Source organism: Seriola lalandi, unplaced genomic scaffold (genome assembly GCF_002814215.2).
Source record: "Seriola lalandi dorsalis isolate HSWRI2012SDOR001 ecotype SW California unplaced genomic scaffold, Sedor1 jcf7180002053686, whole genome shotgun sequence".
In the NCBI taxonomy this organism is placed as follows: domain Eukaryota; kingdom Metazoa; phylum Chordata; class Actinopteri; order Carangiformes; family Carangidae; genus Seriola; species Seriola lalandi.
The window spans coordinates 444184-460787 of NW_019524239.1; the positions used below are offsets into that span (position 1 = coordinate 444184).

General features: G+C 37.5%; 1 protein-coding gene across 4 annotated transcripts; it reads right to left on the reverse strand.

Moving 5' to 3' along the window:
- Nucleotides 1-10: 10 nt before the first annotated feature.
- fyb1b (FYN binding protein 1 b) lies at nt 11-14335 on the reverse strand. Of its 4 annotated transcripts, none has more exons than XM_023401481.2 (19): nt 14060-14331; nt 9472-10465; nt 7025-7160; nt 6846-6919; nt 6464-6486; nt 6008-6060; nt 5183-5315; nt 4458-4617; nt 4212-4332; nt 3609-3628; nt 3415-3487; nt 3158-3229; nt 2620-2660; nt 1922-2000; nt 1679-1778; nt 1198-1360; nt 1032-1065; nt 900-931; nt 11-812 (listed from the first exon to the last, which is right to left on the reverse strand). In XM_023401481.2, the coding sequence occupies exons 1-19, from the start codon at nt 14060-14062 to the stop codon at nt 790-792; spliced, it is 2334 nt and encodes a 777-aa protein (XP_023257249.1). In that variant the 5' UTR covers nt 14063-14331; the 3' UTR covers nt 11-789. The 4 variants fall into 4 exon arrangements, 3 of the variants coding, with proteins under 3 accessions (XP_023257249.1, XP_023257248.1, XP_023257250.1); XM_023401480.2 differs by having other exon boundaries at nt 3158-3244; nt 14060-14330; XM_023401482.2 differs by lacking the exon at nt 3158-3229 and having other exon boundaries at nt 14060-14329.
- Between the last annotated feature and the right edge of the window lie 2269 nt (nt 14336-16604).

Consider the following 16604-nt stretch of genomic DNA (forward strand, 5'->3'; position numbering starts at 1 on the left):
ATCACTCAAGTTTACAGGAATCATACAACACTTTATTGTGCATGTTGGTGATAGACGCATTTAACTAATATGGGTCTTAAAAGGCTTTTTTTTATAACAGATAGGACATACAAAGATGTGTAGGAAGAAATCAAAAACACACTTAAAAAAAAAAATCATATGTATGTTATAACTTTATGTACAGTATGCAAAATCACTTTGGCACTACATCTGTTGTTAAGTCTACATGTTGAAACCTTAGACAAATAAACCAGAGTTATGATCAGTACCATATCATGGACATAAATGACAAAATAGCAGGTAATGTTTATAAGTTTCATTTAAACATGCAGCTTTCCTTATTATAAATATAAACCAAAGTAGAAGCATACATGTGAAGTCAGAGCTGTGAAAATGTCTAAAGGCAGTGCAAGAGAGGGGGGAAAAGGCAAAATACTGTTGATCCAACAAATGTTTCCCACCTTGCCAAGATGTTGCATGTAACATAACCACATTGCATTGTTTTGTTTTGTTTTTTGGGGGTTTTTTTTTGAAGAAACAAAATTTAAAAGGATTACATTGTTCAAATGACTTCAAAGCCAGACTGTTCCTAGATAAATCACTGGCCACATGTCCAATTTGTGTTCAGCAATTCAAATATTATTTAATAAATAATCAAGTGAAAATGAAATGACAATTCAGTCAGATTTTCAGGCTATCTCAAAGCAATTCCCAATGTATATCATCAATAAACATAATAAATAACGTACAATATCCATGTAAAACAATAAACCCAGTGCAGGACGTTTTTCAATCATTGTCATAGATGCAATCTGGAAAAAAAACAATAATAATATTATATCATAATTTTACTGTGCGGAAATCTATTCATGAAATATTAAAAGATAAATTGAACATACCATCTCCAATGTCATCATAGATATCACCATCACTTTAAACAAAAACAAAATGATCAGTATAGACAACATGTTGCTAAGTCTCTCTTTCTTAGTCTGTGTGTAAATGAATGTATAAATGTTTTTGATACTTACTCCGTAGCAATATGGCTGGTTGAAACGTAACCAACTGTCACAGACGGACACACAAGATTTTAGATGAGAACGATTCAGTTTTTTGGAGGAAAGAATGAAAAAGCAGTAGTGTGTGAATTCTACATGAACTGATTAATTATCTTGGTGCTATCAAACAGATACTCACACTTGCCGTCCTCGTTCCGACAGATCAATTTGTTGTCCACAGCTTTAACGATGACGTCAAGTTTCTCCCCTGCTTTGACTGCCAGCTCTTTCCCACTCCACTTCTTATTAGTGAGTGTGTGGACGATGTTCACCTGGTACAGCACCTGTATCTCCCCATCATACTGAAAGAGATTGAACACGATATTCTCTATTTTTATGTTTGTAACTGTGAATACATTTTTATTTTACATTCTTGGTAGTTGTTAAGTCTTAAGATGTGGATAGGAAATGTCATTTTAAGGGCTTAAGTTTAACTTCATTTTGTCACAGTCAATCTTCTAATGATATAAATTTATAATTAGAGTTATTATTGTTATTTTTTATTCACAGCCCTGCTAAATGTATTGATAAATTCATATCAGGAGATTTTTCAACAGGCATGATCCTGGCAACAGTTAGAGGACTGATATATATGTTTAAAATATATTAGAGAGACAGACTTTAAACTTTTTCCTGAAGTCCTTCTCCTCTTTCTCAAACTTTTTCTGCTTCTTTGGGTCCGTCTCATCAGTCTTGCTTTTGCCTTTCTGGATTGGAAAGCTGGACAGAAACATAATAAGTTACAGGATAAAAGCAAAACAGTAAAATATATTAAGGTTAAAACCATGAATCTAAATGGAAGGACTCTACTGTAAGGTTATTAATTAATTAAATTGATGATATTGAAATTGATGTAATTGTACCTGCTTATGGGCGGAGATGAAGGCAAATTTTGAGAGTCAACATCATCGTATATCTCCTCATCAATTGCGGCTCCTTGATCTGAGGTAATATGTGGGAGAAGTCAATGAATAAAAAAATTACATTAATGACAAAATGCACCTGACACGTGACATTATCATGCATTCAGAAGGGACACATTTTAATCACACTACATATAATAAAAATTAATTATCAGTTGTAAAGGATATGAAGGGTGGAGGTGTGGGGCAATTCATACTTTGGCTAGTATTTAGAGCAGTACAAACATTTCTTGTTAGAAATGAAATGCAAATTGTCAAGGGAGTATTCTCTAAAATTGAGACTATGTGACTTTCCTTGACAGTAAAATCTTAAATGTCAAAAATGTAGCAAAAGAGAAACACAAGAAGAGGAGAGTCATAAAGTCAATAAAGTGACTGAGTGACTCAGTAATGATGATTTTACAACAATATATCTACTGTATCTGAACTTTGCTAGCATTAGCTTACATGAGTCACTATGAGCCATACCAAACTAAATATAGCTGTAGCTGCAAAACTTCTTGCCTATGGCCCAACACCACTTTCTTAAGGGAAGGTGAGAGGCCAAAAGAAAAGCCAAGGAAGGAAAGATCTGAGAAACAAGTGCTTTTCATTAAATATCCATTCAGAACATGTAGTATTATCACAGTGCGTTATACCTGAATTCCCCTCTGCAGTAAACTGGCTGGGTGGAGGCACTCTGGCACAACAGAGAGAAAAATATTAAAATGTTACATAATTTATATAATTACAATGTCATGAATTAAAACTAGGTTATTATGATTAAATTATGATCAGCCTGATTTAATAATATTCATGAATTACAACACAGTATTTTATTTAGTATACTTGTTAAAACATGTTTTTGACAGTGTTAGCAGATAATGTCTTGATTTTCTGATCATCTCAACATACATCATTTAAAGACATGCAGATAACTAAAGAAGATTAGTAAAATCACAGATAATCAGGTGTTCATGCAATAGTCAATTCGTAAATCAAAGTCGTTCGGTGTTATTCAGACAGAGGTGAAGTTGTTGATCTGGTGCTGATCTGGGGAGAAAATCAACATTCAACGGCGACTTCGTCCAAGAGGAACTTTTCAGATATTAAAAGGAGAGTGACGGCTGAAAGATTAGGGATTAACAACAGCGGGCAGTAGATTTGTGATCAGTCTTACTACTGAGTGTATTTTACACTTTAGTGCTGGCAGGGCGTCTGTTCCGGTCAAACATCCGTAGGAAGCTAAGGGGCTTCATAAGAGGAGACCTGGTGTCCAGGGGACTAGAGAGTCAACCAATCATGAAAAGACCTGCATTTCTTTTTCCGTGTCATTTTGCATCTCTCCTATATACCCTTTTCCATTTAGCAGTAGTAGTGAGAGTTTGTTGTATATAAAAGCAGATTCTACTGCTTATTTATTATTTATTATAAGTCAATAGATCAGTTCCTACCTGACTTCCAGGTTTGGATCAACAACATCATCATATATTTCTCCTTCGTCTCCTGGCAGTGGGGGAAGGACAACTACAAGACAAAAACAAATATATATTTTAATTGGTGACATGTTTTATCTCTATCTTTGAATGCGAAGCTAGTAACTGACTATAATAAAATGAAGATTATTATTGTAAGATTATAAGCATACCTCCTGGTCCTTTGATCCCACTGTAGATAGAGAAAAGTTGGATAATATAAATATTAAAGATTAGCTGATTGAGTGAGCTTCCATTAGTCAATTTCATTAACTTGAGAAGTGCAACATGGTACAGGTCAAAGGAACAGTTCAACAGTTTGGCGAATATGCTTATTTGCTTTTTTTGCTGAGAGTTAGATGAAATGATCGATGCGCCTCTCATATCTAGCTTCACATTGAATGTACAGACATATGATCTAACTTTTGAAACTAGAAAACTGCAACAATAAAACTTTCTCAATATACTAGAACTCTTATTTCATGGCTTGGTCTGGCCTGGCGACTCATACAGTATCCATAAGGCTCATTTGTATTTAGTGCCATTCAATATACCAAATTGAACAAATCTTGGGTTGAGTTGTTGGGTGGAGTTGTCCAGAACAAAAGTGATATTGTTAAGAACTGATGTGCATGTTTTCATGTTAAGCAACACTGAGGTTTTCTTACTGGCAATTTACAATGCAAAAATATAATTACCATTTACTTGTCCCCATTCTTACAAAAGTGCAACCAACATATGTGGAGTAACAATATATCATTTCACATTCCTGGTACCTGTTATCAGAAGAGATGACGTCGATGTCATCATAGACCTCAGGGTCGTACGACTGCTGAGCTTGACGATTCTTCAGAGAGTCAAAGTCAATTTCCACTGAAGTGGTCTTTACATAACCAACTGTTGGAACAAAGAGCAAAATGAAATTTTGACTTAATTTGTTGTTCTTAATTAGGTCATTTTGTCATCATTGATTGCAGGTTTGTAACTCATGAGACAGATGAGGGATGAATATGTGAACGTACTGGATCCGTCCTGCGTTCGTCCCAGCCATTTCCCCTCCGGGTTGCCCTGTACACGGATGATGTCCACGCAGTCTCCCTGCTTCATACCGAGGTCAGTTTTACTGCTTTTGCAGTCCACACGAGCCTTCCCCTGGTGGATGACCTCCAGGGGGCCCACCAGCTAGCACACACACAGCCACACACATATATGTTTGAAAATGTACACAGGAAAAAATACTGTAAATCATGACATTTGTTTATGACAGAGCAGATGAGGTGTATTCTCTATTGGGCTATTACTTCATGTGTTTGCTATTCAAATGAATAGTTTTGGGAAATACACTTATTTGCTTTCTTGAGAGTTAGAAGATAAGATCAATACCACTCCAATGTCTGTACTGTAACTTTGAAGCTGGAGCCAGGAGACAGTTAGCTTAGCTCACCTTAGTTTAGCTTAGATTATTTTAGTTTAGCATTGTGGTTTTATGTAAGGTTATGTACTGAAGTGTGTCTTTTCTTTCTTCTTTATTTTTAATCAAATCGAATTTGCCGGTTAGCTTCTGTGCCCACCCAAGAAATAGTCAGGCAAATAACCCACAAAACATAGCTGTCACTGCTGTTTCTAGTCTTTATGCTCAGCTACGCCAACATCCCCTGGCTCTAGCTTCATATTTAGCATACAGACATGAGAGCTCTTTACGTCTCCCAGCAGGTTTAGCTGAGAGGTCCAGTCTTGTTCCACTCACTTTAAATTTCTTTCTGGTGTCTTGTTCCTTCTTCTCACGTTCCCTCTGCTCCTTCTTCTCAGCCTCCAGTCGTTTCTTCTCCTCCTTCTCATCTTTCTCTCTCTTCTTTTCTTGTTTTTGTTCAGCCGCTTCCCTTTTGAGAGAGACAGAGAGAGAGAGAGAGAGAGAGAGAGAGAGTATTGAGGGTAAAAAAAAACAATTACACTATTACAAAAGACGATGATTTTTCAGTACAAGCATAAAAATACACAATTATTAATTGGTGTTTTTATAAATAAAAGTCCCCAGATGGGGATTTATAAAAAATATAAAACACTTAATAGAAAACGCAAATTATTAGTATCTTCAAAACAGAAAAAAATCTAAGGCAACAGACCTAATGAACCATGACTACATGCCCGATCTCCCCTAAAAAATGTTGAATTTAAAATGATCCCACCTGGGCCTTTCGTTTTGAGTTTATCTGCCTCAAATACATCAGAGTGACACTGAATAAGTTCTTGTAGTGTTATAAAACAACCACCAGAGAGTAGTGTTAGTGAAGTTAGACACAGCTGAACTGGGACTGAAACCTTTATTGAAGTGATACATTTGTATGTTTACAAAATCAAAATCAGTGATCAGAGTACATTGTGCGAGGGTTTTTCTGTTTTGGAGCTAAAGTCCCCAACCAGCCTCAGTAGATAAAAACTCCAACCATCCATCCATATACAGACAAATCATTTTGATCGCTCAAATAATTTTGTTGAACTTAAATTGGATTTAATGATATGGCAGAATCAGTGAAATGTGCGATCAACAGTTTAATGTGTAATAATCTCTCACCATCGTTCATCAAGGTCCTCATACATCTCTCCATCATCATCATCAAATTCCTCCTGGACAGACAAGACAGACATAATTAAGCAATTTAAATCGAGAATCAGTTTGTTGTGTGTCTTTTAGATGTCATAAAATGCATACTCAATGTGCTACACACCTCTGTAGACCCATGTAAAAACATATTTCCCATTATTTTTCATCATACTGTTGATATTTCAGGTACTGGGACTACTGAGAACATAAACTAATAATTTTTCATCGGATTCATATATTCTTATTACTTGCTGCTGCAGTGTCCATATTCCACTAAGTTTATTAGTCACGTGTCTTTAAGTGAACACATCCTTGTCCTTATCTGTGTGTGTGTGTGTGTGTGTGTGTGTGTGTGTCTGCATCTGCACACAGCACCTGCATGCAAATCTGTATTTATGTAAATGAAAGTCATTCAGCGTGTCTCACCTTTGCCCTCTGACTCGGATGACCTGCAGAGGAGAAACAATGAATCATGATTATTTGGAACTAGATTATGTAAAACAACATTTATGTAACCATGGACAGGAAACTAAATTAATCAGTATCATATGCAATATGAATAACCACCCCAAAGCAAGTAAGAAGTTGGTGGCAGTCAGGACGACCATATAGACCATATATACAACAATAGAATATACTGCAATTATAATTTTGTTGATGTGTCTTCTAATATACTCAGTGTAGGGTATAAAGTTCAGCATTACACAATCCTGTACCGTCTTCCTTTGGTGCTAAAAACAACATGGTAGTCTTGCAAAATGATGATCATGACACATTACATTTGCACAAATAGTGAATGTTACTGAACCTGTGGATGGTGGTAGAGGTGGAGGAGAGCTGGTCAGTTCATCAACATCATCATAGAACTCCTCCTGCTGGACCCTGAAAAACATAGTCAGGATTTACCTTTCGTTAATGGGTGTAGCTTTATCCAGAAAAATTAATACAGTATATATCATATTGTTTGTGTTTGCATGTGTGACTTACATGGATCCAGGGTGTCGAGGGGGCAGACTGGGGAGTGCAGACTGAGGGGGTGGAGTAGGGGCCACGTGGTTGCTTTGGTTACTGGGGTGAGAGGATGGAGGAGTTGGGGTGATGGGTTTCTTAAAGGTGCCAGGACCTGTAACAAAACAACATGATGTTAAAATAGAGAAGTTGAAGTATCTTTGCCAGTGTCCTCATGTGTTATCTCATCAGTCTAATCTAATCAGTCCCCAGGGTGGCAACTTGTTTGGTTGCCCATGAAAAATAAACAATGAAAAATCAAGTCAGGTCACAACAATCAATATGACAGTAAAAATCGCATTCAAACTTACAAAGAATTATCAGCAAGTTGTTAAAGTATTAAAAGTGAAAGCAGTATTAAAAGCAAAACAGCTGCTGTCAGTGTTGTATCTTATAATTGGCTGTTGTCAAGTAGAAGTATTAAGCACCACAAAATGGAAATACTCAAGTACAAGCACCTCAAAATTGTACTTGGTGTAGTACTTGAGTAAATTAATTACATTCCACCACCACTCAGAAGGATGCCTAACCACTAAGTATGAAGAAGAAACCAAGCCGTACAATTATTCATGAGTAAAAGGCCAATCACAAGTGATGATCCCAAAACACAGAACCAATAAAGTAGGCAATACACACGAAATTAAACCTCATAACCTGACGCCTGTTGGTGTTCACAAATTTTGCAGGGTAATATTGTCCCTTATTGAGATGCATAATGCATCATAATAAGGGACAAAGGGAGAGCACAGCATGGAAAACAACTTTTGTGAAAGTGCATTCATAGCATTGTCTTCTGTCCTCCAGTATTTGCGCATGTTTTATGATGAATGTCAGTCAACAGTTATCCTCTGACTGGAAATAAATTCAGATTAGGTGTGAGTCTAAAAACACTATCTCTCACTCGAAACTATCCCTGTTTGCTAGAACTTACTTCCCCATATGGTGAAACAAACTCAGCTGTCAGAGTGGAGAGCAAGGGGGGAGGAGAAAGGAGAAACTGGACAGGGAACTTGGCCAGGGGAAATAGAGGAACCAAGAGTGTTCATGTGACTTTCGTCTGTTATCTTATCTGTACTGGAGCATTTGTTTAGCTGCTTCTTTGTAACTTGCACAAATGTTGTACAGAATGCACAAAATGCACAATCAGTGTATAAACATGTATAATAACTTATTTTTAATGCTATAATGCAGAAACAGAGGTTGTGTGCATTGCTGTTTGGAGAGATGACCTAAAATAAACTCACCAACTGCAGACTACTCATTGCTAATGTCACTAAAGCCACAATGAGGTGTGAAGCAAGTCCCTCTTCACACTTAAGAGATGGCTTCACAAAAAGTCTGTACAAAGTTGCACGCATATGATAGGAAATACACATATGAGGAACCCTTTCTGTTTTTTTTTTCCTTTTTGTCACAAGTGTATCTTACAGGGTGTTTATTTGATAAAATGTTCATTTTAAAGGCAGTCATTTTTATTTTAATGTTAGTAAAGCTCTGTTTATTCAAAAAGTGTAATTGGGGTCAAGATTTCTTTTGCAAGAGACACACGGGAACACATTAGATAACTCACAGCAAGACTAGTCAGTCACCTGGATTGTAGCCATGAGTTTTATAAATAATGAGATCATTAGTCCACATTTATTGATTAGGAATGAACTGTGAGATTTCCTCAGTATTTTATATAGTCATCTGCCTGCATCTATAAGTTCTAAATGGTGTCTCTCTCTACCCCAGAAATTACCAGAGACACGTTCTCTGTGTCCTCAGTGATACCTATAACCCTACATAAAAAGTCATCACAAATTGTAAATACACATAGCACAACTCACAGCACCTCCCTTTGAGGAATTAGTGTCTCTAAGTACGATCAAGGAGTAATGTCTTGTTAGTTTGTGAGTACATATTTGTTAAATTATATTTGTTAAATTAAAGGGCCAATAAAATGTTACCAAATTCATGAGGCAATGGTTTAATTTTATACTTTTGGGACTATCCAGTTGTACCAATATAGGAACCCCTAAAGACTTTGAAACTAAGTGGGTAAATAAGGAACATGCCATCTTTGACAGAGCTCTTTATACATTGCAGAAGAACAAACTTTCTGCCAAGTCTAAATGAAGATTGCCAACTTGAGTTTAGCTGTTGCCTTGAAAGTGTGATCACACATCTTTGACATACTGTGCGTTAGGGTGTATTTATTTTGGTGGTGCCTGTGAATACCCTTCAGTATGCTGCACAAGCAACTTGTACATTGTACAATTATGTTTAATATGTTTTGCCTCACATAGACAATTGATGGATTTGTGTAAGTACTGATATTTATTCCCTTACTGGATTGGTGCTTCTCCTGATCAGTACCTTTGTTCATATTATATCAGTGGTGTCACTAGTAAACAAACAAAGCTGTAACTCCATGTCCGACTTACCAGAGGCCTCAGCATCTCTTTTAAAGTTCTCCAGGTTGACTCTCGGGGGTCGGTTAGGTTTGGCAGGAGCAAGACCCAGAGCTAAACTGTTGGGTAGTGGGTTACGCTTGGGGCCTGAAGTGGCATCACCGTTAACAATGCTGGGCTTAGCAGAGGCCGTGGACGGCCTCTTCAAGCTTGGTTTTTTACCAGGTGGAGGTTTGGGAGGAGGGATGGAGTTAGTCCCAGTGAGGGGCGCTTTGTTGGCCCCACCACTAGCTGACAGCTCATTCTTGTCCTTCTCCTTGTTGAACATATTCTGAGCAGTCTTAAAGTTGGACGCGGGCTTAAAAGGGGAGTTTGTCAGAGGTGAAGGTTTGTTCGCTGTGTCCGTGTTAGCTCCTGTATGTTCTTCATTTTGCTGCCGTAATTTTATAATGCTGCTGCTCGGTTTTTGTTGTAAAGGGGGTGCTTTGGGTGTGGAGCTGGTAGCGGATGGCACACCCCCACCACTGTCTTCTTTTATCCAGCTGGGCTTGGAGCCAATGGCTGGAGTTGGTTTAGGAAAAGCAGGTTTGGAGTCGGAAAGGGTGGAGCCGAGGGAGGGCCTGTTGAGAGGAGGCTTCTGTACAGGGCCTTTAGCTTCAAGATGCTGTGAAAGAGGAGGCTTCAGGGGTATCTGCTGTTTAGTACCAATTAAAGGTTTGCTGTTGGTGTCATCCTGTGTGTTGCCAAACCTGCTAGCCAGGGCTTTAGTTTTGTTTGGCTCATGTACCTCCGTGTCACTTTTAGTGGATACTGTATTTTTCAGAAAAGTTGGTTTAGGAGGAACACTTATTGCACTGCCTGAGAGGCTTTCCATGACAGGTTTCTTTGTCTGTATGGCTGGGCCGGAGGAAAGGGTGGGGTGCAGGAGTTGTTTGGGTCGTCCAGCCGGTGTAGAAGAAGTCTCATCGGTGCTCCACCCGCTCGATTGGAAGCGAGCCATGATGGACTTTACATCAGCTTTGTTTTCCTGGAATGAATGGAAGAGGATCATAAGTAGAGGTAATGATCAAAATACAAAACTTCAAACATGATCTGATTCAATCTGATTCAGAATTACACAGCAAAGAAGAAAATAAAGTTAGGATGCGCTGCTCGTGCCAGAGTATAAAATGACTTCAACAAACACGTGCTAAAATAGAAACTCCTGAACAAAGATAAAGAGGAACAAAAGAGAGAAAAGATTCATAGTCCATTTGACTGGTATAAACATAGCAATGGAAAGTTGCAAAACTTTAAAAATACCATAATAAGTAATTTCCTTCTCTTATTTCCGACCTTTTTATCCAACCTGTGAAATTCCTGCTTTCGCTTTAGTTACCCTTTTAACATATCTGTTTGTCTCTTTTCGCAAGGCCACTTACACACCAGATATACACAAACCATGCCAAACACGCCATAACTTCTCACACAACCGTGGCTCACAGGGTTATACATATTTAAATGACATCACAATCACTCTATTATAACTATTACCTATTAATGATTAAAATACCTTGGGTTAGTGTTTATGCCAAATTAGCCTCTATCCCAAAATAAACAAATGAATCAATCGCTTCTTTGTTCTTCTCTCTCTCTCTTCTCTCTTTTAACAGGACTACTACAACTTTGGAAACTATTGTATTTATTTGGTTAATGTAGTCTTTGAGGATAAGAACTGAGAACCGCATTCATGTATTATGCAGCTTCACATGTATCTGCTTTAATACAAAAGAATTTTTTTAATTAAAATGTATAATTGAAAAGCAAGTGTGAAATTGAAAAGAGAAGGCAGTTTTGTCGATTAGTATTTATTGCTGAATAATGAGGGGAGGTCTATATTTACGATACAGTACGTTTGTTTTGAGGTCGAATGAGCCATAGCAGCAAAATAGTTTTTAGCGTATTTCAATTTAAGTTTATTGCACTGAAAAATGGTCACAATGTTGCATATGTGTGATATGAGTGCAGAATGACCAAATGTTGGGGGTGATGCATTACAAACCAAAAAGTTGCATCATAAATGTGTCCAAAATCCAAAAGCTGTTTGACAAAATGTCATTACATAGTGACCAATAGCAGCCACACCTATTTTAATGAGGCTGGTTTGACTGGAGTCAGAGACACCATACCGGGAAGTGGAGATAAGAGCATAAGGACACACAGTCACTGCTATTCCTACAGCAGAGCAGTAAAAGCGACTAGAAACTGTGCAACAGAAAGTACAACAATATGAAGATAGATGGGAAAGTCAAACCAGCGTGAACATCGGGTCAAGTGAATGTTGTATCACCCACCTGGAAAATGATAAAAACACTTACAACTTATCATGCAAATGCCATTTTGCAATAAAGAAGCAGCTGTATTTGTTATTGTACTTAGGATGACTTCAGTATGCTATTTGGGAGTAATGGTAACACAAAGTCTCACTGATTTGTATAGCCATAGCCAGATATCATATACAGTGTGCGGTCCACTGTGTAAATGAGCTCAGTCAAGGGAGACAGGTTTAAAAAAAAAACTGATTCACATATAAATCAAGTTTCTTATCTGATTCTTAGTTGTTTTTGGTTTATATGTTTTAGAGGAAATCTTGTTGCCTCCTGGATTACATTCATTGGAAATGTCTTTTTCAGTCCACAAAGTGCTCGTGTACCACATAGAAGTTGTAGGGAATTGTTATGATTTTGGTTAAATGTTGAAAAAGTAAACAAGTTTTGTCTTGAGTCACTTTTTCAATATTTAGCCAAGATGATGATCTTTTTGTGCCATGAGTTTAACCAAAAAAACGTTAACCATGCTCTTGCTGCTTTGAGCGTGCATTGAAGGCAGAGCAAATTCAATATGTTGTCAGTGACACATCTGTGACTTTGCAGATTATGTTAACAGAAACGCTTTTATGCAAACACCATCTTTTTGTAGAATTTGTAGATGCAAATTGGTACATTAATGTCATTTTTAGGAGGGTTGCTTCTATGACTCTGAATCACTTTGTAAATTTCAAAAATCAGTTCTTGTGTGTGGACAACAGTATGGTAACAGATCACTAGATGTGTTATTCTGGTCTCAACCACTTCTTAAATTAATTCTGCAGCATAATGTATTTCTCCCCTGTCCATTCATCTATCGTCCATCATCCAAAATGTAACTAAAACACTCTTTGATTCTGTTATTTTTGTTGTCACTATTTGAATTCATTGTAAATGTCATGTCACAAAATACGCTGGCAGTCAAGCTAGCCACTGCTGCTCGCTTTGTTGGGCAGGAAGCTTTAAAATTTTAATTTTATGCAACTCAGATTGTATATGTGGTACTCAAAAAATAGATTCTGGGTGGAATGTCACTTCAGTGGTGCCAGTATGTTTCAGCGGTGGTGTGACAAAGTGTGTTAACAGTAAGCCTGAGATGTGTCTAAATATGAAATCAAAGGGAAAAATGCAGAAGAAAGTTCCCTCATTGTGCTTCCGTTTTCTCAACCGCAGGAAACTAAAAATTGCCAAATATGTTCTGTACCAGAAAGTTGCAATTACTGCTTCTCTAAACATCGGTGCAGTTGCAACTTTGTGAAAACCTACAAATTATGTCAAATCCTGGAAACACCTTTCAGTATGATACAATAAAATTCAACATCACTAGCAACTAACGATTCCAAAATGACTATAAACATGTATCAACACCTCTCCAAAACAGCTTCAACAAAACATTCAACATTGTAATCTTCATGAAGGAGGATTTAATGCAGGACTGTTATATCAGACTGCATTAGGGTGTACCTAATGAACTGGCAACTGAGTGAGTGGGTTGTGGGTGATGGGTTTACTTTGTATACCACTCACCGTTCAAGCAGACAACATCAACAGAATTCATAAGAAGAAGAGAAAACCACAGCATGCTGGCCTGAGACCACAAGCAGATTAATGATTAAGTGTTAAGCTTGTTTCCTTGTTTGTGCAAATTTAAATAAAAATGCTGTCTATGGAGTTACTATGTGCAAGTACATTTCAAGTCTAGTGACCTGCTGAGACAGGGCAGAGAAAAGAACAAGCTGTTCGGCTCAAAGCAAAGAGGAACCATCATTTCTCATTCCTTTATGGTGTAAAGTGGAGGCCAAAGTGGCCTTGCTCAATCTAGTTGACACAAAACCAAAAAGAAACCCTACCCTAATGGTTACTTCTTCAGTTTTTACACAATATGTGTGAAGAAATGTGTCAATACATGTCTTGAATATCAAATTCAGAACTATCAAATGTAGTCTTATGGGTCTTAAATGCTATATTAGGATAACTAAAAGCCCACAAATCGCTTAAGTGACTTTGTAGTCCAAGTTCTGGTGAAGTCAAAGTTAGAATATATAAAATATGACAGCTTTTTCTCTCTGATCATGATGTTGTTAGAATCATGTGCACAAGTATGAATCGAAGGTGTTCCTACAAAGAATTATGCATAATATCCATTCAGTCTTTAAAAATGTACGTAACAAAGATTTCCAATAGCAGCTTTCTTAGCAGGGCATCCCAGAGTAATTCTAATATTTAGGAGGTGATTATATTTAAATAGTTTCAGTTGATTATTAAGTTGTACTCACCATATTGAGGACAAATCCAGGGGGACTCTGCTATGTCCAAATGGTTGGTAGATAAAGAGGTGGAGAGTGTTTGTCCAGTGTCTCTGTGTGAGTTTCTGTTGCTGTCGAAGAGAGAGAGAGATACCGAGAGACTTGTGAATCACAAAGCGTTGAGTGAGTCTGTGTGTTTGTAAGTGGGGAATGTATACTCCAGCTCTGGTGGTGACATAAGCATCTCTCTACAACTGACTACTTCCTCTCTTAGTAGTGTGTGTTTTGTATGAGTCTCACAGCCTCTGTTATCTGTGTGTTTTAATCTCATTGATTTGCCTATCCCTGGCAAACTCCCTGCAGTTTCCCTGTATGCTCAACAACTGATGGTTACTCACTCAGTGGAAGGTCAACAGGAAACCCATGATGAGAAGTGTTTCTTAGCAACTGTGTACAACACTTAAAAATATAATGTGACATTGATGTGACAAGGATAAAAGCTACAGCCATAAAAAGCAACAACAATACTATAGTAGACACCACATCAAAGGATGTGGCCGTGTGTATTGCCATAAAAGACGTAATGCTAGCAGCTCTGTGTGGCTATACTGCTGATGCTTTAAGCTAATGTTAAAACCAGCACACCAACAAGCTAATACCTGCTAAACATGCTCATGTTTACTCAGTTTAACCAGTATAATGTTTACCATGTTCACCATCTTGTTAGCATGCTAACATTTTCTGTTAAACAGAAAATACAGCAGATTTTTCCTTTTATTAAGTGATTAGAGGACAAGTGAACAAAGGTGTAATAATAGACAAACACACAAAAACACATAAGAGAAAAGCAAAAGAAACAAAGAAACAAAAAAACAAAAAACAAGGGGCGTCGTGTGGCGCAGTGGTCTAAGCAGGCGCCCCATGTGTAGAGGCTACAGTCCTCGCTGCAGTTGGCCCCGGTTCGAGTCCCGCATCGGATGCCCTTTGCTGCATGTCATTCCCCCTCTCTCTGCCTCCCCATTTCCTGTCTCTCTCTACTACCCTGTCCAATAAAGGCACAATAGCCCAAAAAAATATATACTTTAAAAAAAAAAAAGAGAGGAATCTAAAAAGACTAACAAGACAGCAAATTACTTGAGTTTGATCACAGTTTAAATTGTGTTGATTATTAATTTATCAAGGTGTATGCTAAATCTGCAGCCATAAAGGCTTTAAGATATTTGTACCATGCCAGGCACAGTAGTCTACTGTAGTTGGCTGAGGTTGACTATTGGCACAGTCACCTGTGTGACCGAGCTCTTGTCCATGTACTTTGTGTAAATAGTTATAGTTTCCATATTTGACTGGGTTTTTGGGTGTTGGCTTAAATGCCAATCTGTGGCCACATTATTGTGGCCCGTTTGATCACCCTGAATAAAGAAGAAAACAGAAAACAGCAGAAGAAGCGTCAATAGATGCTTTTTTTTGAGCAAGCTAAATGGCTCAACCTTTTGTACCTCATTGACCTTAAGAACGCTGAGCAGGCCTCTTGGTGGATTCCATGGCTGTACTAGCATCATCAAAGGCAGCAAGAAAACATACAAGATTTATTTGTGAATCAAGTTAAGCTGTCAAGGCTCAGTAGACTGTACCTCTGATGTTGAAATAGTTACAGGAATTTTTACTTTAATTTCTACTTTCAGAGTTTTTTCTATTAAGGTTGTAATATTGTTTCCTTGCTGTAGTAGTAATAGCTTGTGCCCATGTTGTTGCTCAGTTTAGGGTATGATCACTGTTTGCAATTGCAATTATGCTTCTTGTGTAGCCATTTACTGAATGACTAATTAAAAATAATGAGGTTATCCCTCACATTCTACAAATAAAGGGTCAATTAACCAAAGTTTATAAGAGCCTCTGACACTAAGAGGAAAGGTCAAGTGACTTTTATCGTTTATAAACTCCAGATTGATCAACTGTGCTGCAGCTCATAATGGGTTGAAAGATTTACACAAAGTAAGTGAGAAGAGAGAAGAGGATATAAAACATGCCAACTGATAAGAAACAAACCTAAAATGACTGAGTTTAATTTTTGAAGTGTGATGGAGCTTTATTTGTTGTTAAAAGTATGAACATGAAGATTTTTTTCCAGATTTTTTTTAGTTTTCATCACCATTAACACAGACCTCAGTTTTGTCTAAATGTAGCTGAAGCTGAAATTTTGGATTATCCATTCTTCCATCTATGCATCTATCCATTGTATATATCCTCTCCCAGGATGCACTGGGATCCATCCATCATCCATAATGTGACACAGTCTGAAGTCTCTAATCTGCTTGGCTGCCATTTATTTGGACTGTTGGAGGTACATTACACAAACATGCAAATTTTCACACAGAGACAGTTACACAATTATAGCCAACTTTCTGTTTCACTCCAACTTCCCGCTTCTTCTTATTTATTTTTCCTCATCCTTCACCTTTCTCGCTGGTTTTCTATTTAGATTTTTGAAAGTTAAGCCCACTGACTGTAAAGCCAGTTATTTGGCAGCATGCACTACACCACAAGTTATTATTTCTCCTTTTTCCTGAAATATGGA

Coding starts and splice junctions, on each gene's coding strand:
- fyb1b (XM_023401480.2), bottom strand. Junction 3,488..3,608: donor TGGGATCAAAGGACCAGGAG/GTATGCTTATAA, acceptor TTTGTCTTGTAG/TTGTCCTTCCCCCACTGCCA. Junction 2,001..2,619: donor TACTGCAGAGGGGAATTCAG/GTATAACGCACT, acceptor ATATTACCTCAG/ATCAAGGAGCCGCAATTGAT.